A 22,831-nucleotide genomic window follows, 5' to 3' on the forward strand; every position below is an offset into this window, starting at 1 on the left:
CTTTTATGTTTCTTAAACCAAGTACTAACGATGAATAAATTATGTTCTGTGCAGAATTCTACCAGGTGGCTTCCTCTTTCATTCCTCTCCCCTTGTCCATATTCAACAACTATTTTTCTTTCTCTTCCTTTTCCCACTATTGAATTCCAGTCTCGCATCACAATTACATGTTCATCTCCTTTAACTATATGAATAACTTCTTTTATCTCATCATACATTTCTCCAGTCTCTTCATCGTCTGCAGTCCTAGTTGGTATGCAAACTCTTACTACTGTGGTGTGTATGGGCTTCATGTTTATCTTGGCTACAATAATGTTTTTACTATGCTTTCCATAGTAGCTTACCCACATTCCTATTTTCTTATCCATTCCTGCATTACTGCTGTCTGACCTTGTATTTATAGTCCTGAATTCATCTGACCATAAATCATGTCCCTCCTGCTACTGAACTACACTAATTCCCACTATAACTTCAATTCAATGTATCCATTTCCATTTTTAAATTTTCTAACATGCCTGTCCAATTAAGGGATCCAACATTCTATGCTTCAATCTGTAGAATGCCAGTCTTATTTCTCCTGATGACATCATCTTCCTGAGTAGTCCCCACCTGGAGACCCGAATGGGCTACTATTTTACCTCCAGAATATTTTACTCAAGATCATGCCATCATCATTTAACCATACAGTAAAGCAGTATGTTCTTGGGAAAAATCACAGCTGCAGTTTCCCCTTGCTTTCAGCTGTTTGCAGTACCTGCACAACAAGGCCACTTTGGCTGACAGTACAAGGCCAGATCACTTAATCATCCAGACTGTTGCCCCTGCAACTATTGAAAAGTCTGCTTCAGGGAGTACACATGTGTCTGGCCTCCCGACAGATACCCCTCCGTTGAGGTTGTAACTTTGGTACGGCTATCTGTGTCACTGAGACACACAAGCCACTCCACCAATAGCAAGATCCATGGTTTGTGGGGATGCTACAAAGTAGTGAAATGTAAATCTCCAAGACAGTAGCTCACAGGAGGAAACAAAACAATAACAAAGATAATAAAACAATACACTGTGCACAATGTGTAACAAAATGCTTTGGAAAGCATGTTATGCATGGAAAATAATGGATTAGGCATTTGGCATTGAGAACAGTGCATATTTTCCCAATAATAGTTCCATGATGGCTTGGTGTGAAATGAGTTTTAAGCTACCGCCTGGGAGCCAAGGATCTACAACTCATTAAGATTCCAGTCTTATGATGGGACATGGTTAAGCATATAAATAATTTTTACATATGGGACAAGTGTATGTATAGAGTGGTGCACATAAAACTGGCCCAAACCAGAATTCGAACACGCATAAGTAGCAATACTAGCTTGTCAGTTTCTTTGCTACCTTCCAACAGCATGGTGTGTCAGTAGTTCATATTGAAAGTAGTCATTATAAACCATGTGCTTCATTGTCATACCTTACTCCATTGAAGAACATGTGTTCATTGTTGAAGAATATATGCGGTCTGAATCCATTAACGTTGTTCGTAACACTTTTCATGAAAAGTTTCATGAAAGTAATATTCCTGCAAAATCAAAGATTCAGGGTCTAGTGAGAAAGTGGCATTCGACAGGCAGTGTTGTTAATTCAAAGAGAAATAAGGCACCGACTGTACGTACACCTGAAGTTGTAGCAAATACGACAGCACACATGGAAAGAAGTCCCTACAGCTCAACACGATGATTATCACAGCAATGTGGAATATCTCGCAGTTCATGTCAACGCACCCTCCGTGGCTTAAAAATGAAACCTTACCATGTGAGGGTTGTTCAGCAAATAAAAGAAGTGGACAAAGGTAAGTGCACACATTACTGCAATTGATTGCTGGAAAATGTCACTGGGAAACATATTAATCCATTCCTCCTTTTTTCTACGGTTGATATTTGGTTCCATCTGTCGGGTTACGTTAATTCACAAAACACAAGACATTGGGCTACAGAAAATCCCCATGGCATACTTCAAAAGCCGTTACACAATTTAAAAATTGGTGTATGGTGTGCTGTATCTGGTAACAGAATTATCGGGCCATTGTTCTTCAACGAAACTGTCAACACACATGTTTACTTGCAACTCTACAATGAATTTTCAGCTGTGTTAACTCCAAATGAAAAATGTTGTGCATATTTCCAGCAAGATGGGGCACCTTCTCATACGTCGGATTTGTCCTTAGCTTGTATCTGATATGCCAACTTTCAAAAGTGAAAAATCAGGAGAATTTTAGCTGTGCTATTGTGAATTACAACACGCCCCTGATGATTAAAGCTGCAATAATTCAATACCTGTAACAACTCAGTTACATTTGCTTTATTATTTACATGTAAATACTAAATAATGGACATACCTGAGCCTTCAGACTGTATAATTTATCATTCAACATGCCGAACAACACGAATGATGAGCTCTGCAGGTTTCTTTGGATTCACATACTTTCAAGTGAAGTACTCTGGAGAGAACTACAGTTCGAAATTACGATCCGAGGAAACAGATTTACACGCATTAGATTCCTGTTTTGACATTAGCACAGTTTTTGCATGAATAAATCACTGTTAAATGATCATATGTTTTCATTTCATAATGCAACCTATATTTGCATGGCATCTTGTACCTGTAAGATATCTTTCCCAAATTTAAATCAATTTTATACAGAATGTATATGTTAGTCTTAGAAAATAATCTTAATAGTTTATCAGTCTGAATTTGTCAGATTATGGTAGTTACTTATTCAGCACATGCATAGCTCTCTTAGCCTTCTTTAAAAACTCTGAACTAAATTTCTGCTCAAAGCACTTGCTTTTTTGAACTGATTTTAAAATTAAAAGTTTCTCCAAAGACGTTCCTGAAAGCATGGACTTGAATTACGTTTTGGTCTCTGTAACTGTACTAAAAATTCTCTCACATTCCGCATTACTATGTGGAATTGTCAAAATTCTGAGTGTGGAGAGTGGAGCATATCAACTTCTGTATCTAAGCATTCACTTTCGCTGGTCAGAATATTAGGAAATCTGTTTATGAAAAATATAAGGCTGAAAAATGATGCTTCGACAATTATAGAAATATTTGCAACTTCTGCATGCATTAAAACTTCATCTTTGAATAGAAATTTGTGTATCATGTAAACACATGATAAGAAACATTTTCTTACAGTCTTAAAGAATATAGACTTTTCTTCAAGCTTCAAAGTGGTCTCCAAAGCAAATGTAGAATTTCCTATCATCAGATCATAATCATCCTTTTGTTTTGCTGGAGTGTGATATTCTATATCAATAAGAGAGCTGGAGGTTTTAATAATGAGTGGTCTCACAGATCTTGCCATCACATTCTTCAATAGTTCCTCCAAAATGGACCTCAATGAGTGGATATGTGGGGCACTTGACTGAAGAGTTACATTTGGGCTCTCAAAGACAGGCATAAAACTTGAAAGGAAAAAGCATAAAGATTTATGTAAATTTGATGACAGTAACATCAACAATCGTTCCTCACATGATAAAGCATGGTCCACAGTGTCAACGGTTTTCTGTGAAACTGATGATTGGGTTTTTCTTTTAAGTGAGGAGTGTGGTGAAATCTTATCACAGTGCTTGGACTTGTGATATGAAGTAGATGCATCTACATTTTGAGCGTGTTTTGGAATTTTATAATTCTGCAATGTTTCCACTTCAGAATCCTTACTTACAATTTCACTCTTGAACAAACTAACCAAAGGGTCACAATGCTCCAAAATCCTATCTAAACATCTTTTCAACAATAACCACAGTGTAGGCACATGTTTTAGAATTTTCCTCATTTCTGTGTCATGTAAAGTTTGAAAGTTTCTAAATTTTCCTTTCCTCTTTGCACTCCTTTCCAAATAATAAAATATGTCAATAATATTTTCATCAACGTTTAAAGGCAAATTAGCCGCCCCCTTCTCAGCAGCAAGATAAATTAGGTGACAAGAACAGCCTACAATGATTAAGTTAGCAATTTCTTGCTTCAAACATCCTGCCACACCCTTTTTTGCCCTACCATTACAGGAGCATTATCAGCACCAAAAGCCAGACAGTTTTTTAATGGAATACGGAATACTCGTAAAGTTGGAAGCAGAAGATCAGCAATATAAACTCCAGTGGCATCTCCTTTTAAATTAAGCACAGAGAGTAGGCAATTTTGAATTTCAAGGAGTTCAGGGCTGAAGAACAATATGATAATAGGATATAACATAAAGACCATTTTGTTACTACCATCGGTAGCAATAGCGAATGGATACAACTGCAAGTGCGTAATAATTTTCGCTTTTTTTTCTTCTTCTTCTTCTTCCCCCCCCCCCCCCCCCCCCCCCCCCCCCCCCCCATGAACATTTCCGTAAGGATAGCAGTTGTTTCTGTTCTGACACACCCATACGTTTCGCAATTTCAGAATTGGGAAACATTTTGTGAAACACAGGCCCAGCGTGGACGGTACAGTTTATAGTCAAGTTATGCTCTACAATAAATAAGGTAAATAAAGCCTCGACATTCGTCACAGAATCTACATTTTGGGGTTTACACGACAAGTTAAGTGTTTTGTTCCGTTCTACACAATGAACACTCTCCTTGTGTTTTTTTTAGTATGCACATGTTTAAGAATGTAACATTTCCCACCATGACCACTGAAAAGTCACATCTACATACACTACAAAACGCGCAAGTTTGTCCCTTCCTCGATTCACTTAAACACGGAAACTCTTTCTTATACACGTTTCTGAACACTGCATCGTATTTCTTCACCATTCTGCACGAAAAATAATCAACAGCTCCAAGATATGCAGCCAACAACTACTGAAGAGTACACAAATCATGCAGCAGAACTGAGAACACAATGGTCTTACATTCTAGACAATGGTCTTGTAGCAGCGATGTCAACTCTAGTGCACCGTTTCCCTCTATATTGCACTTCAAATTCCCCTAATAATTTACCACACCATCGGGTAAGCGAGCGAAAGGATCGAGGGGGGGGGGGGGGGCGGTAAAAGGGAGTCAAGAATGAAATTGTTGAGCGGGGAGGGGAGGGTAGTAACCCTAAATATTTCCCCCCCCCCCCCCCCCCCTGAAACATTTATCCCTCTAACTTCCCCCTAGGCAGCTTAATTCCCCCAAGTTGGTAAACACTGCCCTGTAGACACAACAATGCTAATCACTTCGCTTGGAACGTCTATCAACTACTCCTTGTCCATGATAACTTTATGATTGTGTTGGTGCTACCAGAAGCAGAGGAAATTGGTACTAGTTGATAGATATTCGTGTCTGAACCTGCCAACGATAAGATCCTTACTTCTTTGTTGCTACGAAGCGCGAGCTACGCCTACTACCGTTCCCGACAGCCACCACACGAATCTTCCAAGTTAATGTAGACAAGTAGCACCCATACCTTGTCATCCACCAATATATCAAAGGAGCAGGATTTTCAAATAGTAAGGAAAGCATTGAAGAAGGAAAAACCGGGAGTCTTCTACTTAAATTGGGAGAGTTGGCATGTCTGTAATGTATGCATACTGATTTTACAGAAGAGATGGCCATTAGTAAGCGCTTGTGGCCACCCCATTCTCCTGACTTGTCACCATGTGACTTTTATCTCTGGGGATTTCTATAGGCTGGAGTCTACTGCAACAATCCCAGAACACTTGACACATTAAAAAAATATATATGTCAAGAAATTTTGAACATTCCTCAAAGAGTAGTGAAAAGTGATTTCCTTAACATGCTTCGACGTGCACACCTTTGCTTGGATGCTGGCGGAGAACATTTTGAACACAGACTTTAAATTCCTTCCTGAAATATGCTTATTAAACTAAAAAAAGTTAATCTATTACTTAAACTGTTAATTACACAGTTAATAATGAAACTGTACAATAAAAATTTAAGAAAGCGATGATGTAATATGATTTTCTTCATTCATATTCCTTCCAGCGCAGGGGCCGGTTTTATGTGCGCCACTCTGTATAAAGTGCTTCTTTGTACTTTATATCTGAATTGCTATTTTGACAACACATAATTGACTTTGTATTAATATTTTATGCACATGATGCAATTCACACAAAGCTTGATTTTTGGAGACAAAGTCGACATCAGCTGCAGCTGCTGGACGAATTTTTGCCATCAAAAGTGAATTCCAACACGTTTGTATTGGTATTCAGGTGCCTGAGGATGAAGTCACATGGTCTGAAATCAACTGTCACTAGTGGAAGGCAATTAATACAGCTGTTTGCACTTAAAAAATATGAAGGAAATACACAGTATTTATTTTGTAGCAAAACCCTAGAGCAGAATGAAATGCAGAAGAAAATTAAATTAATTCACTCAGGCAATGGTAAGGAGTACTGTAAAAAATCAAAAAAAATCTGAGAATGTCTAGAATACATAAGGCAGTAAGATTAGACGAACACTGTGTACTCACCTCAGATGAACACGTTCATAGAGCACTTGAACAGATTACTGATGTAAATAGCTCAGTGTATGTTGTTTGATGCTGGTTTACCAAAATACTTCTGACAGAAATAACTACCTGTTTCACAGTAGCCACATACCAAAGCAATTGATGGAAAGAATGCTTTGCAGGTATGGTGAGGCAAGAAGCTTGATTTATCACATTTGAAAATTTTTTGTTTGCAAATTATGGCATTAATTCCTGAGAAGTGCCAAAAACGGAACGTTCTGTCCAGGAAATTGGTATTTGTTGTTTATAGTGTGTGTACCCTAAGGACATTGCCTGACTGATCTTGATCATACAACATCATTAATGACAGAAACATGGTGTTTTATCAGAAAACTAACAAAACTGTGATGTATATTACCTATGTTGGACATCCAAGTGAAACAATGAACCATCTTAAGAAAATAAACAGAAGAAATTAGAAGAGAATGTTGAAAAATACAAACGTTATGAATTCTTCAAAAGATAATGATACTTTCATCTCAAGTGTGACTGACTATGCTAAATGCCAGTCAGCTAACAATGATACTGCCATGGGGAGAACATTAATAAATTCACCAATATGAAATTATAGCTTACGTACATGAAAAGAGACTGTCCAGTACAGGGTCTTAGATTATAACTGATGACACATCAATTGCTGAATGATCCTCCACCAGTTGATGAAAAATAAAACATGTTCATTATGACGAGCAGCTGAGTGTGCATGAGGTGTGTGTGTGTGTGTGTGTGTGTGTGTGTGTGTGTGTGTGTGTGTGTGTGTGTGTGTGTGTGTATAGAGAGAGAGAGAGAGAGAGAGAGAGAGAGAGAGAGAGGGAGGGGGGGAGGGAGGGAGGGAGGGAGGGAGGGAGGGAGGGAGAGGGAGAGGGAGAGATGAGAGAAAACGGTACAGACTCCCCCAGGACTAATATGAAATATCCGATTCCACCTTTATATATATCCGCATAGTTATCAGACAATTCAGTGCTTCCTAAGGCCTTGTATATGTGTGATATATATATCATTCTGTCCTATTTGATAAAAAACTTGATATTCATTGTGAAGGCATGTGGAATGTTCTAGAAGTACGTGTGTTGTCGTAATTATTGGTGGATTGTAGTCATTGATAAATTATGTACATATACTAAATTAAGTAACTAATCAAGAAATTGAAGTAATAAGTCCTTAGAAATAAATAACTAAAGACTGCAGAGATGTTAGCATGAAAAATCAATGCTTCTAATTAACAAAATTGTAATCTAAAACTCCAGTAACCTTAGACCTCACTATCTTCAGAAACAATGTAAAAGTTATTACCAAGCAAAGTATTTTCATTTGTTATTTATTTTTATGTCTCCCTCTGTAATTAATATTCTTTTAATTACATTTCTAATTAACTCTCCAATTGTATAGCGCCGGCAGACAGGCACAATGAACAAAACACACAAACACACACACAGAATTACTAGCTTTCGCAACCGATGGTTGCTTCTTCAGGAAAGAGGGAAGGAGAGGGAAAGACGAAAGGATGTGGGTTTTAAGGGAGAGGGTAAGGAGTCATTCCAATCCCGGGAGCGGAAAGACTTCCCTTAGGGGGGAAAAAAGGGACAGGTGTACACTCGCACACACACACATATACATCCGCACATACACACACAAGCACACATATTTAAAGGCAAAGAGTAAGGGCAGATATGTCAGTCGAGGCGGAAGTACAGAGGCAAAGAAGTTGTTGAAAGACAGGTGAGGTATGAGCGGCAGCAACTTGAAATTAGCGGTGGTTGAGGCCTGGTGGATATCGAGAAGAGAGGATATACTGAAGGGCGAGTTCCCATCTCCGGAGTTCGGATAGGTTGGTGTTGGTGGGAAGTATCCAGATAACTCGGACGGTGTAACACTGTGCTAAGATGTGCTGGCTGTGCACCAAGGCATGTTTAGCCACAGGGTGATCCTCATTACCAACAAACACCGTCTGCCTGTGTCCATTCATGCGAATGGACAGTTTGTTGCTGGTCATTCCCACATAGAAAGCATCACAGTGTAGGCAGGTCAGTTGGTAAATCACGTGGGTGCTTTCACATGTGGCTCTCCCTTTGATCGTGTACACCTTCCGGGTTACAGGACTGGAGTAGGTGGTGGTGGGAGGGTGCATAGGACAGGTTTTACACCGGGGGCAGTTGCAAGGGTAGGAGCAAGAGGGTAGGGAAGGTGGTTTGGGGATTTCATAGGGATGAACCAAGAGGTTATGAAGGTTAGGTGGGCGGCGGAAATACACTCTTGGTGGAGTGGGGAGGATTTCATGAAGGATGGATCTCATTTCGGGGCAGGATTTTAGGAAGTCGTATCCCTGCTGGAGAGCCACATTCAGAGTCTGATCCAGTCCCGGGAAGTATCCTGTCACAAGTGGGGCACTTTTGGGGTTCTTCTGTGAGAGGTTCTGGGTTTGAGGGGATGAGGAAGTGGCTCTGGTTATCTGCTTCTTTACCAGGTCGGGAGGGTAGTTGAGGGATGCGAAAGCTGTTTCCAGGTTGTTGGTGTAATGGTCGAGGGATTCAGGACTGTAGCAGATTCATTTGCCACGAAGGCCTAGGCTGTAGGGAAGGGACCGTTTGATATGGAATGGGTGGCAGCTGTCATAATGGAGGTACTGTTGCTTGTTGGTGGGTTTGATGTGGACGGATGTGTGCAGCTGGCCATTAGACAGATAGAGGTCAATGTCAAGGATAGTGGCATGGGATTTGGAGTAGGACCAGGTGAATCTGATGGAACCAAAGGAGTTGAGGTTGGAGAGGAAATTCTGGAGTTGTTCTTCACTGTGAGTCCAGATCATGAAGATGTCATCAATAAATCTGTACCAAACTTTGGGTTGGCATACGAGGGGGCCATCCTGGTACCCATGGCTGTTCCCTTTAATTGTTGGTATGTCTGGCCTTCAAACATGAAGAAGTTGTGGGTCAGGATGAAGCTGGCTAAGGTGACGAGGAAAGAGGTTTTAGGTAGGGTGGCAGGTGATCAGCGTGAAAGGAAGTGCTCCATTGCAGCGAGGCCCTGGACGTGCGGGATATTCGTGTATAGGGAAGTGGCATCAATGGTTACAAGGATGGTTTCCGGGGGTAACAGACTGGGTACGGATTCCATGCGTTCGAGAAAGTGGTTGGTGTCTTTGATGAAGGATGGGAGACTGCATGTAATGGGTTGAAGGTGTTGATCTACGTAGGTGGAGATACGTTCTGTGGGGGCTTGGTAACCAGCTACAATGGGGCGGCCAGGATGTTTGGGTTTGTGAATTTTAGGAAGTAGGTAGAAGGCAGGAGTGCGAGGTGTCGGTGAGGTCAGGAGTTTGATGGAGTCAGGTGAAAGGTTTTTAGGGGGCCTAAGGTTCTGAGGATTTCTTGAAGCTCCGCCTGGACATCAGGAATGGGATTACCTTGGCAAACTTTGTATGTAGAGTTGTCTGAAAGCTGATGCTGTCCCTCAGCCACATACTCCCGACGATCAAGTACCACGGTCGTGGAACCCTTGTCAGCCGGAAGAATGATGATGGATCGGTCAGCTTTCAGATCACGGATAGCCTGGGCTTCGGCTGTGGTGATGTTGGGAGTAGGACTAAGGTTTTTCAAGAAAGATTGAGAGGCAACGCTGGAAGTGAGAAATTCCTGGAAGGTTTGGAGAGGGTGATTTTGAGGAAGAGGAAGTGGGTCCCGCTGTGATGGAGGACGGAACTGTTCCAGGCAGTGTTCTCCAAATGTTTACATCTCAATTGCAATTGCAATTTCCAGAATTTGAGGCCTTATTTGTTCATTCTATGTATTTAATCCGATAAAGCACGAGCTCTGTACTACCATTACATGTTAGTAACCAAATCCAAACTGTAATTAATTATGTAACTAAAATAATATGAGAGACATTATTGTAATTAAAGTTCAGAATGATTTTCTTATGGAAAACTATAGATATTACTATAAAAGATTGTCATTGAATATTGTATTTTATGCCTTATTCAACTGTAACACCCGTTTCTTTACGTTTTATAAATTTTAATTGTAACATCAAAATTGTACAAAATTAAAAATACTTTATTTTGGAAGTTATTGTTAAAATTCTATATAAAGTGATGCAGCGAGGCTGTGATTTAGATGTTGAGTTGTTGTTTTGTGAGTGAGTTTGGAAGTTACTCTTGGAAGTCAATGAGATCAGCGAAGTCTGTCCATGTTTTGTTTACATGATGAGTGTGCAGTTTGGATGTCAATTAATGTGAATAAATTTTTTGAAGCATAAAAATTTCCCATCCATTCATCAATGGACCAGGCAGAAGAAACTTACGTTGAGCAACATTCAACGTGAATCATTACAGTGTGTGTGTGTGTGTGTGTGTGTGTGTGTGTGTTTCCTTTCTTTTCTGAAGAAGGCTTTGGCTGAAACCTCAGTGTGTAACAGTCTTTTCACTGTGCCTGCAGCAACCCAATGTGTCATCTTTATATTTTGTTCAATGTTATATATTTCACATGAAAAAGTGTTTTATCTTTTATCTGTGTATTTGAAATGAAGATCAATGAAAAAGGAGCTCATTATGAGGAAGTCTACTTATCAGTTAAAAGATTTACTGTGATACATTGTATTTTTGCATGGGTACAGTGACACCAAAATTTATATGTTACAACAGAGAGGTACTCGAAAGGTGTCCAAATATATCTGTTAAACAAACCTCTGCACAATCTGAAGCAGGTTAGCTGACAACGGATTCTGTAATAAAGTAGGATACTGCTTGAAATAGCACTCAAAATGTCTAGAACTGATACTTGAGTATATTATTTTGTTGACAAATCAGTTATGTTATCCTCACAAGTGTGGAAAGATGATTACCGATTTTTGCTAAATGCCCATGAACCAAACTGGAAATCAAGGCAAAGCTGAAAGAGAAGTTATGCGTGAAAGTTATTGGCCAAGTGAAGCAATGTATTGGAATGAACGTAACCAGAAATCATGAGAAACGTGTGATTACTGTTGATCAAAGGAAGAATATCAGTAAAGTATTGGGAAGCAAAATATGATAAACACCCTATTGAAAGAAGTGACAACAACCCCCCCCCCCCCCCCCCCCCCCCCCCAAGGGCAAGCTGCATTATGTCTGCTCCACGATGAACAACTAACAAGCTCCGATGTTTCATATGCTATAAACAAGTCGACACTCAAATGACTTGGGAAATAACAACTGGTACTGGTGTAAAAAGAATTACATAATATCTTCTGGGAAACAAGGATCTCCAACTACATTTCACTAAAGAAGTTTGCACAAAAACAACTTGATACTGTGATTCTGACAAGGTAATGATCCTGTAGACGGGAGGTCCAGCATTAGCTACACGAATCTGTTCCAGAAATGCAGTACTGCTTAAATTACGCAAACACTTTCTACAGCAAAGGTGGATTACATAGTAATGGCATCAGTAGCTTAGGAAGCCTGTGCCCCAATGATGCACAAGCTATGCCCTTTGAAAGTTATAATCCAACAAAGCTGCCCACTTACAGACTGCTGTAATCCAAGGATTATCAGAAAAGTGTTAATACGGGCACGAATTAAAGGATGAGGCACAGTGAAAAGTTGTACTGTGTTGATGAAATTCTGTTGAGGCTGTTTGATATTAGAATATAAATTATTTTATGGTGTTGCTGTTATTTGTGAAATTATGGAGTATACACACACATTCGTTGGCTGTGATGTTATATTATTTGCAGCGTATGATACTGGAGTCGATAAAGGTATCCTTTTTTACCATTTCATTTGGCATTTATATGGTTCTGAAGTAAGTGAAGCACACATTACCAATAAATATATGTATTCTTCCAAAAAATAAAAAATGATTATATACAATGTTGTAGTATGTACAACAATGGCCTATGATATGGCCAGAATCAGAACCTTGAACATGTAATTTTATACATAAACTGTTCAAGCAATAGTACAAAAGCAGAACAAAAAATGTAACACTTTTCAAATGGAGAAATGAAAAGGTAATGATGATGAAATTTTTACGCATCAGTCAGCACACTGCAAGCTACAATATCTGAGCTTGAAAGTACAACTCCACAGAAAGTCAGGAAATTTCCTGTGTTACATGGTATTAACAACAGGGAACATCAATCTCAGTGTCTCAAAGGCTTCAGCTTTATAAAAAATAATATATGTACATACAGTGGTAGGGCAGCTCTAAATAACAGTAATAATAATAATAATAAATAATAATAATAACAAGCTTTCAGTCTTTCATGATGTGCACTTCTTAAGTGGGCTACAGGTATATCATATTTACATCAGGTAAAGAAACTTGCTGGTTATCATACAAAATTTGTTTTACAAATTTAATATGACACAAAATTTATGAGAAGTATATTTTCATGGCACTCAATGGTAATAAAACTTGATGTACAATGATATAAAAATAATGTAGTGTTCATTGTTAAACATTAAAAACAAATTGTTAATCATAATGATGGAATACTTCCAGCAAATTTCCAAATTATAGCTCTTATATTAAAACATATGGCAAACTTGAAGGTCCAATTATTGTTCTGAAACAATGGTTAAAACAAACTCAACACTGCAGCAGTTGCTTCACTTATTTTGTGAGATTAGGAACTCAACAGTTTAAAACAGTATTAGTTTGTCATATTCCCACACAGTAATGCAGCTCCATGTCTTACTTTGGAACAACACATAAAAAATACAGCAAGAAAGTTGATTAAAACCACAGATGATATGTATGTTCATTAGTGAGGAGTGCTCATAATTAAACTTAAGATATCTGTGTCACTCATTGTGGGTAAGACTGTTTTAAAGCATTTTCTCTCCACAGCATTTGTTATCAACGATTTCCACATGTTATCAGTCTGAAAAAAAGTTCAACAATGAATGTTAAAAATACTTTGAAACATGTTCACAACATTATAATAATGTTAAAAGCTCTTCCTACTGCTTTGGTACATAAAAGACACTGCCATACTCTAGATAAATGGAACAAGTGATATTTTATGAGTTTTAAAAACTATTCATAAGGCCACAAAACATTAGGAAGAGAAATAAAATATGTTGATATAATTTGTTTGCAGAATGTGTATTCCAACAGGGGGAATCTCTTTTTTATTATCATACAATTAGTCAGCTAATGTTTCTAAATTTCCTTCATAACAAATTTAACTATATGGGATGGGATGGCAATGTAGTCAAAATGTATTCTACCTGTGCTTCACTCAGTCAGTTAGATATATTTAAATTGGAAATCAAATGCTGATTTTATCTTTATTTTGATAAATGAGAGTGGAAAATTCCAAAAAGAGCATTTCACACACATTCAGTTTGGCATTGGCAGCCAGAACGGTCATGTGTGTGTGAGAGTTGTGTTTCAGTATGTATGTGTGTGTGTGTGTGTGTGTGTGTGTGTGCGTGTGTGTGTGTGTGCGCGCGCGCGCGTGTGTGTGTGTGTCAGAGAGCACGCGCACTTGTTGTCTAATTCTGATGAAGGCCATTATGGCTGAAAGCTTACTGGTTTGGCAATCTTTTTGTTGTGCCTATCTGTTACTCACCGTCTCCACTATATGCTAAGTAACAATCTATATTGTTATATAAAAGAGGGAAACATTCCACCTAGGAAAAGTATATTTAAAAACAAAGATGATGTAACTTACCAAACGAAAGCGTTGGTATGTTGATAGACAAACAAACAGACACAAACACACACACAAAATTCAAGCTTTCACAACCCACGGTTTCTTCATCAGGAAAGAGGGAAGGAGAGGGGAAAGAGGGAAGGAGAGGGGAAAGACGAAAGGATGTGGGTAAGGGAGAGGGTAAGGAGTCATTCCAATCCCGGGTGTGGAAAGACTTACCTTAGGGGGGAAAAAGGGCAGGTATACACTCACACACACATATATATCCATCTGCAAATAGACAGACACAAGCAGACATATGTAAAGGCAAAGAGTTTGGGCAGAGATGTCAGTCGAGGTGGAAGTACAGAGGCAAAGATGTTGAATGACAGGTGAGGTATGAGTGGCGGCAACTTGAAATTAGCGGAGGTTGAGGCCTGGTGGGTAATGGGAAGAGAGGATATATTGAAGTGCAAGTTCCCATCTCCGGAGTTCTAATAGGTTGGTGTTGGTGGGAAGTATCCAGATAACCCGGATGGTGTAACACTGTGCCAAGATGTGCTGGCCGCACACCAAGGCATGTTTAGTGATCCTCATTACCAACAAACACTGTCTGCCTGTGTCCATTCATATGAATGAACAGTTTGTTGCTGGTCATTCCTGCACAGAAAGCTTCACAATGTAGGCAGGTCAGTTGGTAAATCACGTGGGTGCTTTCACACGTGGCTCTGCCTTTGATCGTGTACACCTTCCACGTTACAGGACTGGAGTAGGTGGTGGGAGGGTGCACCGGACAGGTTTTACACTGGGGGTGGTTACAAGGGTAGGAGCAAGAGGGTAGGGAAGGTGGTTTGGGGGTTTCATAGGGATGAAACAAGAAGTTCCAAAGGTTAGGGGGACGGCGGAAAGACACTCTTGATGGAATGGGGAGGATTTCATGAAGGATGGATCTCATTTCAGGGCAGGATTTGAGGAAGTCGTATCCCTGCTGGAGAGCCACATTCAGAGTCTGATCCAGTCCCGGAAAGTATCCTGTCACAAGTGGGGCACTTTTGAGATTCTTCTGTGGGAAGTTCTGGGTTTGAGGGGATGAGGAAGTGGCTCTGGTTATTTGCTTCTGTACCAGGTCGGGAGGGTAGTTGAGGGATGCGAAAGCTGTTTTCAGATTGTTGGTGTAATGGTTCAGGGATTCAGGACTGGAGCAGATTCGTTTGCCACGAAGACCTAGGCTGTAGGGAAGGGACTGTTTGATATGGGATGGGTGGCAGCTGTCATAATGGACGTACTTTTGCTTGTTGGTGGGTTTGATGTGGACGGATGTGTGAAGCTGGCCACTGGACAGATGGAGGTCAATGTCAAGTTAAGTGGTATGGGATTTGGAGTAGGACCAGGTGAATCTGATGGAACCAAAGGAGTTGAGGTTGGAGAGGAAATTCTGGAGTTCTTCTTCACAGTAAATCCAGATCATGAATATGTCATCAATAAATCTGTACCAAACTTTGGGTTGGCAGGCTTGGGTAACCAAGAAGACTTCCTCTAAGCGACCCATAAATAGGTTGGCGTACGAGGGGGCCATCCTGGTACCCATGGCTGTTCCCTTTAATTGTTGGTATGTCTGGCCTTCAAACATGAAGAAGTTGTGAGTCAGGATGAAGCTGGCTAAGGTAATGAGGAAACAGGTTTTAGGTAGGGTGGCAGGTGATCAGCGTGAAAGGAAGTGCTCCATCGCAGTGAGGCCCTGGATGTGCGGAATATTTATGTATAAGGAAGTGGCATCAATGGTTACAAGGATGGTTTCCGGGGGTAACAGATTGGGTAAGGATTTCAGGCTTTTGAGAAAGTGGTTGGTGTCTTTGATGAAGGATGGGAGACTGCATGTAATGGGCTGAAGGTGTTGATCTACGTAGGTGGAGATACGTTCTGTGGGGGCTTGGTAACCAGCTACAATGGGGTGGCCGGGATGATTGGGTTTGTGAATTTTAGGAAGTAGATAGAAGGTAGGGGTGCAGGGTGTCGGTGGGGTCAGGAGGTTGATGGAGTCAGGTGAAAAGTTTTGTATGGGGCCTAAGGTTCTAAGGATTCCTTGAAGCTCTGCCTGGACCTCAGGAATCGGATTACCTTGGCAAACTTAGTATGTAGTGTTGTCTGAAAGCTGACGCAGTCCCTCAGCCACATACTCCCGACGATCAAGTACCTTGGTTGTGGAACCCTTGTCCGCCAGAAGAATGACGATGGATCGGTCTGCCTTCAGATCACGGAGAGCCTGGACTTCAGCAGTGGTGGTGTTGGGAGTAGGATTAAGGATTTTCAAGAAGGATTGAGAGGCAAGGCTGGAAGTGGGAAATTCCTGGAAAGTTTGGAGAGGGTGATTTTGAGGAAGAGGAGGTGGGTCCCACTGTGATGGAGGAAGGGACTGCTCTAGGCAGGGTTCAATTTGGATAGTGTCTTGGGGAGTTGGATCATTAGGAGTAGGATTAGGATTATTTTTCTTCGTGGCAAAGTGATATTTCAACCAGAGAGTATGAGTGTAGGACAGTAAATCTTTGACGAGGGCTGTTTGGTTGAATCTGGGAGTAGGGTAGAAGGTGAGGCCTTTGGATAGGACAGAGGTTTCGGGTTGGGAGAGAGGTTTGGAGGAAAGGTTAACTACTGAATTTGGGTGTTGTGGTTACAGATTGTGTTGATTGGAATTTTGAGGTGTTGGGGGGAGTGGAGCCGGAAGTGGGAAATTGAGTAGATGGGAGAGACTGGGTCAGTGTGCAATGAGAGGAGGTTGAGGTTTCTTGGAAAGGTTGTGGAGGGTGAGTGAGTTGCCTTTCCAGAGGTGGGAAAGCAGGAGATTGGATAGTTTTTTGAGGTGAAGGGTGGCATGCTGTTCTAATTTGCGGTTGGCCTGTAGGAGGATGCTATGTACAGCCGGTGTGGATGTGGGACAGGAAAGATTGAGGACTTTTATTAGGGATAGGAGTTAACGGGTGTGTTCATTGGGTGAGTTGATGTGTAGGATTGGGCAGGTGAGGGCTATGGGTTGTTCAGTTTGGAACTGGTATAGGGACTGATGGAAAGAATGGTTACAGCCAGAGATGGGAACTTTAAGTGTGAGGCCTTTGGGGGTAATGCCAAATGTCAGACAAGCCTAAGTAAATAAAATATGGGGGCGTAATCTGGCTAGGACGAAGGCATGTTTGTGGAGGGAATGTAAATAAAACTTAATGGGCTCATTGTGGGGATTTTGTGAGGGTGACATGGTATTAGAAGGTGGAAAGTGTACATGAGGCTGAAATGAAAATAAAAATATATGGGGAGAGATAAAGGTGAACTATCAGGTGTGAAAGAAGTCGAAAAAGTGTTGGTTAAAGCTGAGCTAAGTTGATCCTGTGGTGAACTTAGGTTGGTAAACAACGAGGTGCACAAAGGTTAGGTGGTTGTGTTGCCCCCAAAACACGTTAAAGGTTGGAGAAATTCTGGACAATTTTGAAAAAAAAAACTGCGAGTAAATCTATATAAGGAGTGGTTTTGTGGTGGCAGATTATGACAAAAAGGGTAACAATTGTCTGGCGAAGAAATAATGACGTTAAAACCTGTGGGAAGCGGCTAAAAATGATCAGTGATATGGGAAAAATGGAAATGGAAATAAAGCGAAAGTTGTTAGAACAAGCCGAAATGGTTGATTAATAGGTGAAAGAAACTATTTGTAAACTGGAAACGAAGGATTTTATAGCAGCGGTATTGTTGAAAGCGGAAAAAAAAACAATTTTTTTGGTTACGGTTTGGAAGTTAAGTTACATATTGTTGAGTATATATATAAGCAGGATAAAATTGTATGGTAGATTACTTCCGCCTCGACTGACATCCCTGGCCAACCTCTTTGTCTTTACATATGTCTGCCTGTGTCTGTATATGTGCGGATGGATATGAGTGTGTGTGCGAATGTATACCTGTCCTTTTTTTTCCCCCCTAAGGTAATTCTTTCCGCTCCTGGGATTGGAATGACCCCTTACCCTCTCCCTTAAAACCCACACCCTTTCGTCTTTCCCTCTCCTTCCCTCCTTCCTGATGAAGCAACCGTGGGTTGCGAATGCTTGACATTTGTGTGTGTGTGTGTGTGTGTGTGTGTGTGTGTGTGTGTGTGTGTGTTGTTTGTCTCTATCAACACACCAATGCTTTCGGCCAAAATGCAGGTAAACAAGGGGCCACTTGCAACATCAAATGTGTGACTGCCTGTCAATAATGCAGACTTCAAGCATTCACAATAAATGGAAGCTGGTTGACTGGCAATGATATCTTCCATCATCAACTTGCTCAAATCAAGTTTTTGAGTTCTGTGGCCAAAATGCAGGCAAACAGGGGGCCACTTGCAACATCAAATGTGTGTCTGATCTGCTGAAAATACAGGTCAGTGTGGGTGGAATTTCGATTGGTGTGGGTTGTATCTTACTGTTTTCCTCCTTCCTGCTGTCTTGTGACAGACTGTAAATTCTTGTCTTCATGACTTGATTACATGTATGCACTTTATGTCCATAAAACCGATGCTATGTTCATAATATGGTGGTCACCACTGAAGCCACTATTTACCTACAGCCTCTAATGCATATTAAAAGACCCTTTCAGAATACTAATTGCATCGGTAATTACTAGCACACATAACTTTGCTTATACACTCATAATACTGAATAATAATAATAATAATAATAATAATAATAATAATAATAATAATAATAATAACTAGGTGTAAACAACAAGAGATGACAGATACACAAATATACTTTGTTGCACTGGAATCTCCCTGCTTTCAGTGCTGCGACATCTATTGACCATCACCCAAGACATGTAAATTACCATTAACAAAGGAAAAAATCAACTCTTCTTGTAAAATGCATTCATATTTCGTGGATGGATATTTACTGAAATCTAGTGACAGTCAATAAAGGCATAGAAAGTTAAAACTATTGATCAGAATAATTTAATGAAAAAAAAAGCAAGAACTGTCTCTATGAATAGTAAAAGTCCTGTAAAGATGAGCATGTAAGTGGATTAGAACTTCAGTATGGTAAAATAGTTGTAAAAGAATCTTTCAGACTGACTTTACATCTAGCTACAGCAAATATGACTTACGGTTGTTGGTAATTTCTCTACATTATAGTGAAACATCAACCAACTGAGAATGATAGAATGATATTGCATCTGAAATCTGATTAAAAACAAATCTTGTATTAATGATAATATTTTGGACAGGACAGTTTGCTTTTCACCAGTAGTGGAGACATTTAGTAGCACACAAGCACAACAAAAAGACTGCTAAACACATAAGCTTTCAGACAAAAGGCTTTCTTCTGAATTAGACAACACATACACACACATTCATGCAAGCATAGCTCTCTCTCTCTCTCTCTCTCTCTCTCTCTCTCTCACACACACACACACACACACACACACACACACACACACACACACACACAGATATATATATCTAAAAACAAAGACGATGTGACTTACCAAACGAAAACGCTGCCAGGTCGATAGACACACAAACATACAAACAAAATTCAAGCTTTCGCAAGCAATGGTTGCTTCATCAGGAAAGAGGGAAAGACGAAAGGATGTGGGTTTTACGGGAGAGGGTAAGGAGTCATTCCAATTCCGGGAGCGGAAAGACTTACCTTAGGGGGAAAAATGACGGGTATACACTTACACACACAAACATATCCATCCACACATATACAGACACAAGCAGACATATGTATATTTGTGTGTGTGCATGTGTATACCCGTCCTTTTTTCCCCCTAAGGTAAGTCTTTCTGCTCCCGGGATTGGAATGACTCCTTACCCTCTCCCTTAAAACCTACATCCTTTCATCTTTCCCTCTCCTTCCCTCTTTCCTGACGAAGCAACCGTTGTTTGCGAAAGCTTGAATTTTGTGTGAATGTTTGTGTGTCTACCGACCTGCCAGTGTTTTCGTTTGGTAAGTCACATCGCCTTTGTTTTTAGATATATTTTTTCCACGTGGAATGTTTTCCCTCTATTATATATATATGTGAGGTTATTGGTACCCCCATCGGGCACCTCCCTGGGTGGCAGATAGGGGAAAGCTTCCTAGATATAGGTGGTACTGGGGAAATGAATTACCCAGGGCGGACCAAAAACCAATAAACCCAGTGGTGTCTGTTCAGCATCTGGCGGCCAGTGGTCAGCATCTGTTCCTCTAGTTGAGGCGGCTGCACAAAATCTTCTCGAACTCAAAAATCGAGTCTTATACCTGTGGCCTCAACAGAGATCACCACAAAAACTAAAATTCAACTTGAACGCATGATGGAAAAGACGACCTCAGAGTCACTACCCCAGGCACCAGTCGATAGACTGGATTCACCTGATCATCGGATTCTGGGGGATCAGGGACACCATGCGGGGAAGAATCGGAGCTTCTCAAAAACTCCTCACACCCTCAAAATGAAACGTAAAAATTTTATTGGTACAATTAATGTGAACACCCTCACTAAAACAGGCAAATTAAAGCAACTTACCAATGCAATGGGAAAATTTAACCTGAAAATCACTGCACTGTAAGAGACAAGATTCACAAATGAAGGAAACTTTAACACAGAAAATTACAGGATCTACAAGGGCAAACCTGCCATAAAAGTAAGAGAGAAACTACCAATTTTTGGAACAGGATTCGCCGTACACACTTCCGTACTTGACTCAGTTATTGACTTCACGTCTCCCAGTGAAAGAGTCTCCCTGTTATCAGTAAAATCAGCTAATAAAGCATATACTCTGATCAATGTGCACGCCCCCACAAATAACCACAATAAAATCTACCCTGAAACAGTGGACAATTTCTGGGAAACACTAGAAGAAACAACAAATAAAGTACCTAGGCACTATGTGAAAATCTTAGTAGGTGATTTTAATGCACAATTAGGGAAGGAAAAAAAAATCAGAGATACCACTGGATCCCACACCAAACACAAACGTACCAATAAGAATGGTGAAAAACTAATCGACTTCTGCAGAAACTTTGGACTTAAAATAATGAGTACCCAGTTTCAAAAACCTGCACATAAATTAACCACATGGAGGTCATCCAGTCTTAGACAGGGTGAATACCAAATAGACCATGTCGCAATTTCCAAAGAAAACATAAAAGAAATTCAAAACATCAGAACCTGCAAAGGTGTCTTTGAATCAGATCATCATCTTCTCCAAATAAAAACAAAATTCCAACCCAACAGAATGCTAAAAAGGCCACTCAAAAGTACCAAACCAGATCTGGAATATCTGCAACTCAACAAAGAAAAAGTCATCATGCAAATTAATCAGGAAAAATCAACAGACTGGAAAAAACTAACAGAGAAAATTCAGGAAGCCCTCAAATTAGGACAACCCCCTAACAACAGGAAACATCGATTGTGGAATGCAACCTGTGATGAGGCAGTCGACAACCGAATAACTGCATGTAAAAAATTTAGCAGTCACAAAACTGAAGAAAACTGGGAGAACTTTCTTAAAACCCAAAAACAGACCTCAAAAATAATTAGAAAAGAAAAACGGGGATATGACAACAACAGAGTCTCTGAAATCCAGCAGGATTTCATCAAAAATAATACAAGACATTTTTATAAGACTTTCAGAGAAAACTTACAGGAATACCAAGCGCCTAGCTTGTGGCTTCAAGAAACCCGATGGCTCTTAGGAAACCAACACGAAAAATAACTGCAAAATCTTAGCCCAATATTTCAGTTCCCTCCTCAACTGCGAACCACCCCAATAAAAACTTGTCTTCTCTTCTCCAGTATTCACACACACAGACTCACATGCCCCGGATCTTGAAGAAATTATGGAGATAGTCAAGCAGTTGAAAAATAACAAAGCACTACGAGAAGATGGGATCATTGCTGAGTTCTGGAAATTAAACGATCCTATACTTATGCAGAAATTACACCATATAATATCAGACATATGGATAATGGAGCAGATACCAGAGGACTGGAAATGCGCTCTAATTCACCCGCTACATAAAAAGGGCGACAAGACAGACATGAACAATTACAGAGGAATTTCCCTGCTCCCAGTCGCTTACAAAATCCTTTCCAAAGTGCTTTTAAACAGGATAGAATCCCAAGCAGATGCACTAATTGGTGAATACCAGGCCGGATTCAGAAAAGGACGCTCATGTGCGGAACAGATCTGGTGCTTAAAAACAATATTACAAATAAGGAAATACAGAAACACAGTAGTTACATTCATAGACTTCAGGAATGCTTATGATTCAGTGGAGTGTGGAACCCTGTTTAAAATCATGGAAGAATTTGGGATCGACCGAAAGACACAAAAAATCACAGAACAGACACTTACAGGAACAACGGCCAAAGTGAAATTCATGGGCGAAGTATCAGAACCCTTCGAAATCAAATCTGGAGTCCGACAGGAGGACGGACTATCCCCAATCCTTTTCAATATTGTTCTAGAAAAGATAATCAGGGAATGGGAACCTCACGTAAAGGGTATCTAAATTGGTATCAAGAAAGAGAACCGAATTAAAGTCAAGTGCCTTGCTTTCATTGAAAATATTACAATTATCACTGATAACAGAATAGAAGCGATTCACGCAGTGGAAAAACTACATGAAATTTCACAAAAAACCAGACTACAGATATCTTATGAAAAAACCCAATATTTTGAAAGGCAGCCAGAAAATAAATCCCCTTTAATAACAAA

At 40.1% G+C, this 22,831-nt stretch overlaps 1 protein-coding gene across 2 annotated transcripts in view; it reads right to left on the reverse strand.

Annotated features, from left to right (window-relative positions):
* Positions 1-12,288: 12,288 nt before the first annotated feature.
* LOC126354906 (probable helicase senataxin) overlaps positions 12,289-22,831 on the reverse strand; it is a 264,286-nt gene continuing 253,743 nt past the window's right edge. For both annotated transcript variants that reach the window (XM_050004975.1, XM_050004976.1), the window contains one exon: positions 12,289-13,356. In XM_050004975.1, the coding sequence (XP_049860932.1) occupies positions 13,237-13,356 (120 nt within the window). In that variant the 3' untranslated portion in view covers positions 12,289-13,236. The remainder of the gene's footprint in view (positions 13,357-22,831) is intronic.

The sequence above is a fragment of the Schistocerca gregaria genome, chromosome 3 (genome assembly GCF_023897955.1).
Source record: "Schistocerca gregaria isolate iqSchGreg1 chromosome 3, iqSchGreg1.2, whole genome shotgun sequence".
Taxonomy (NCBI): domain Eukaryota; kingdom Metazoa; phylum Arthropoda; class Insecta; order Orthoptera; family Acrididae; genus Schistocerca; species Schistocerca gregaria.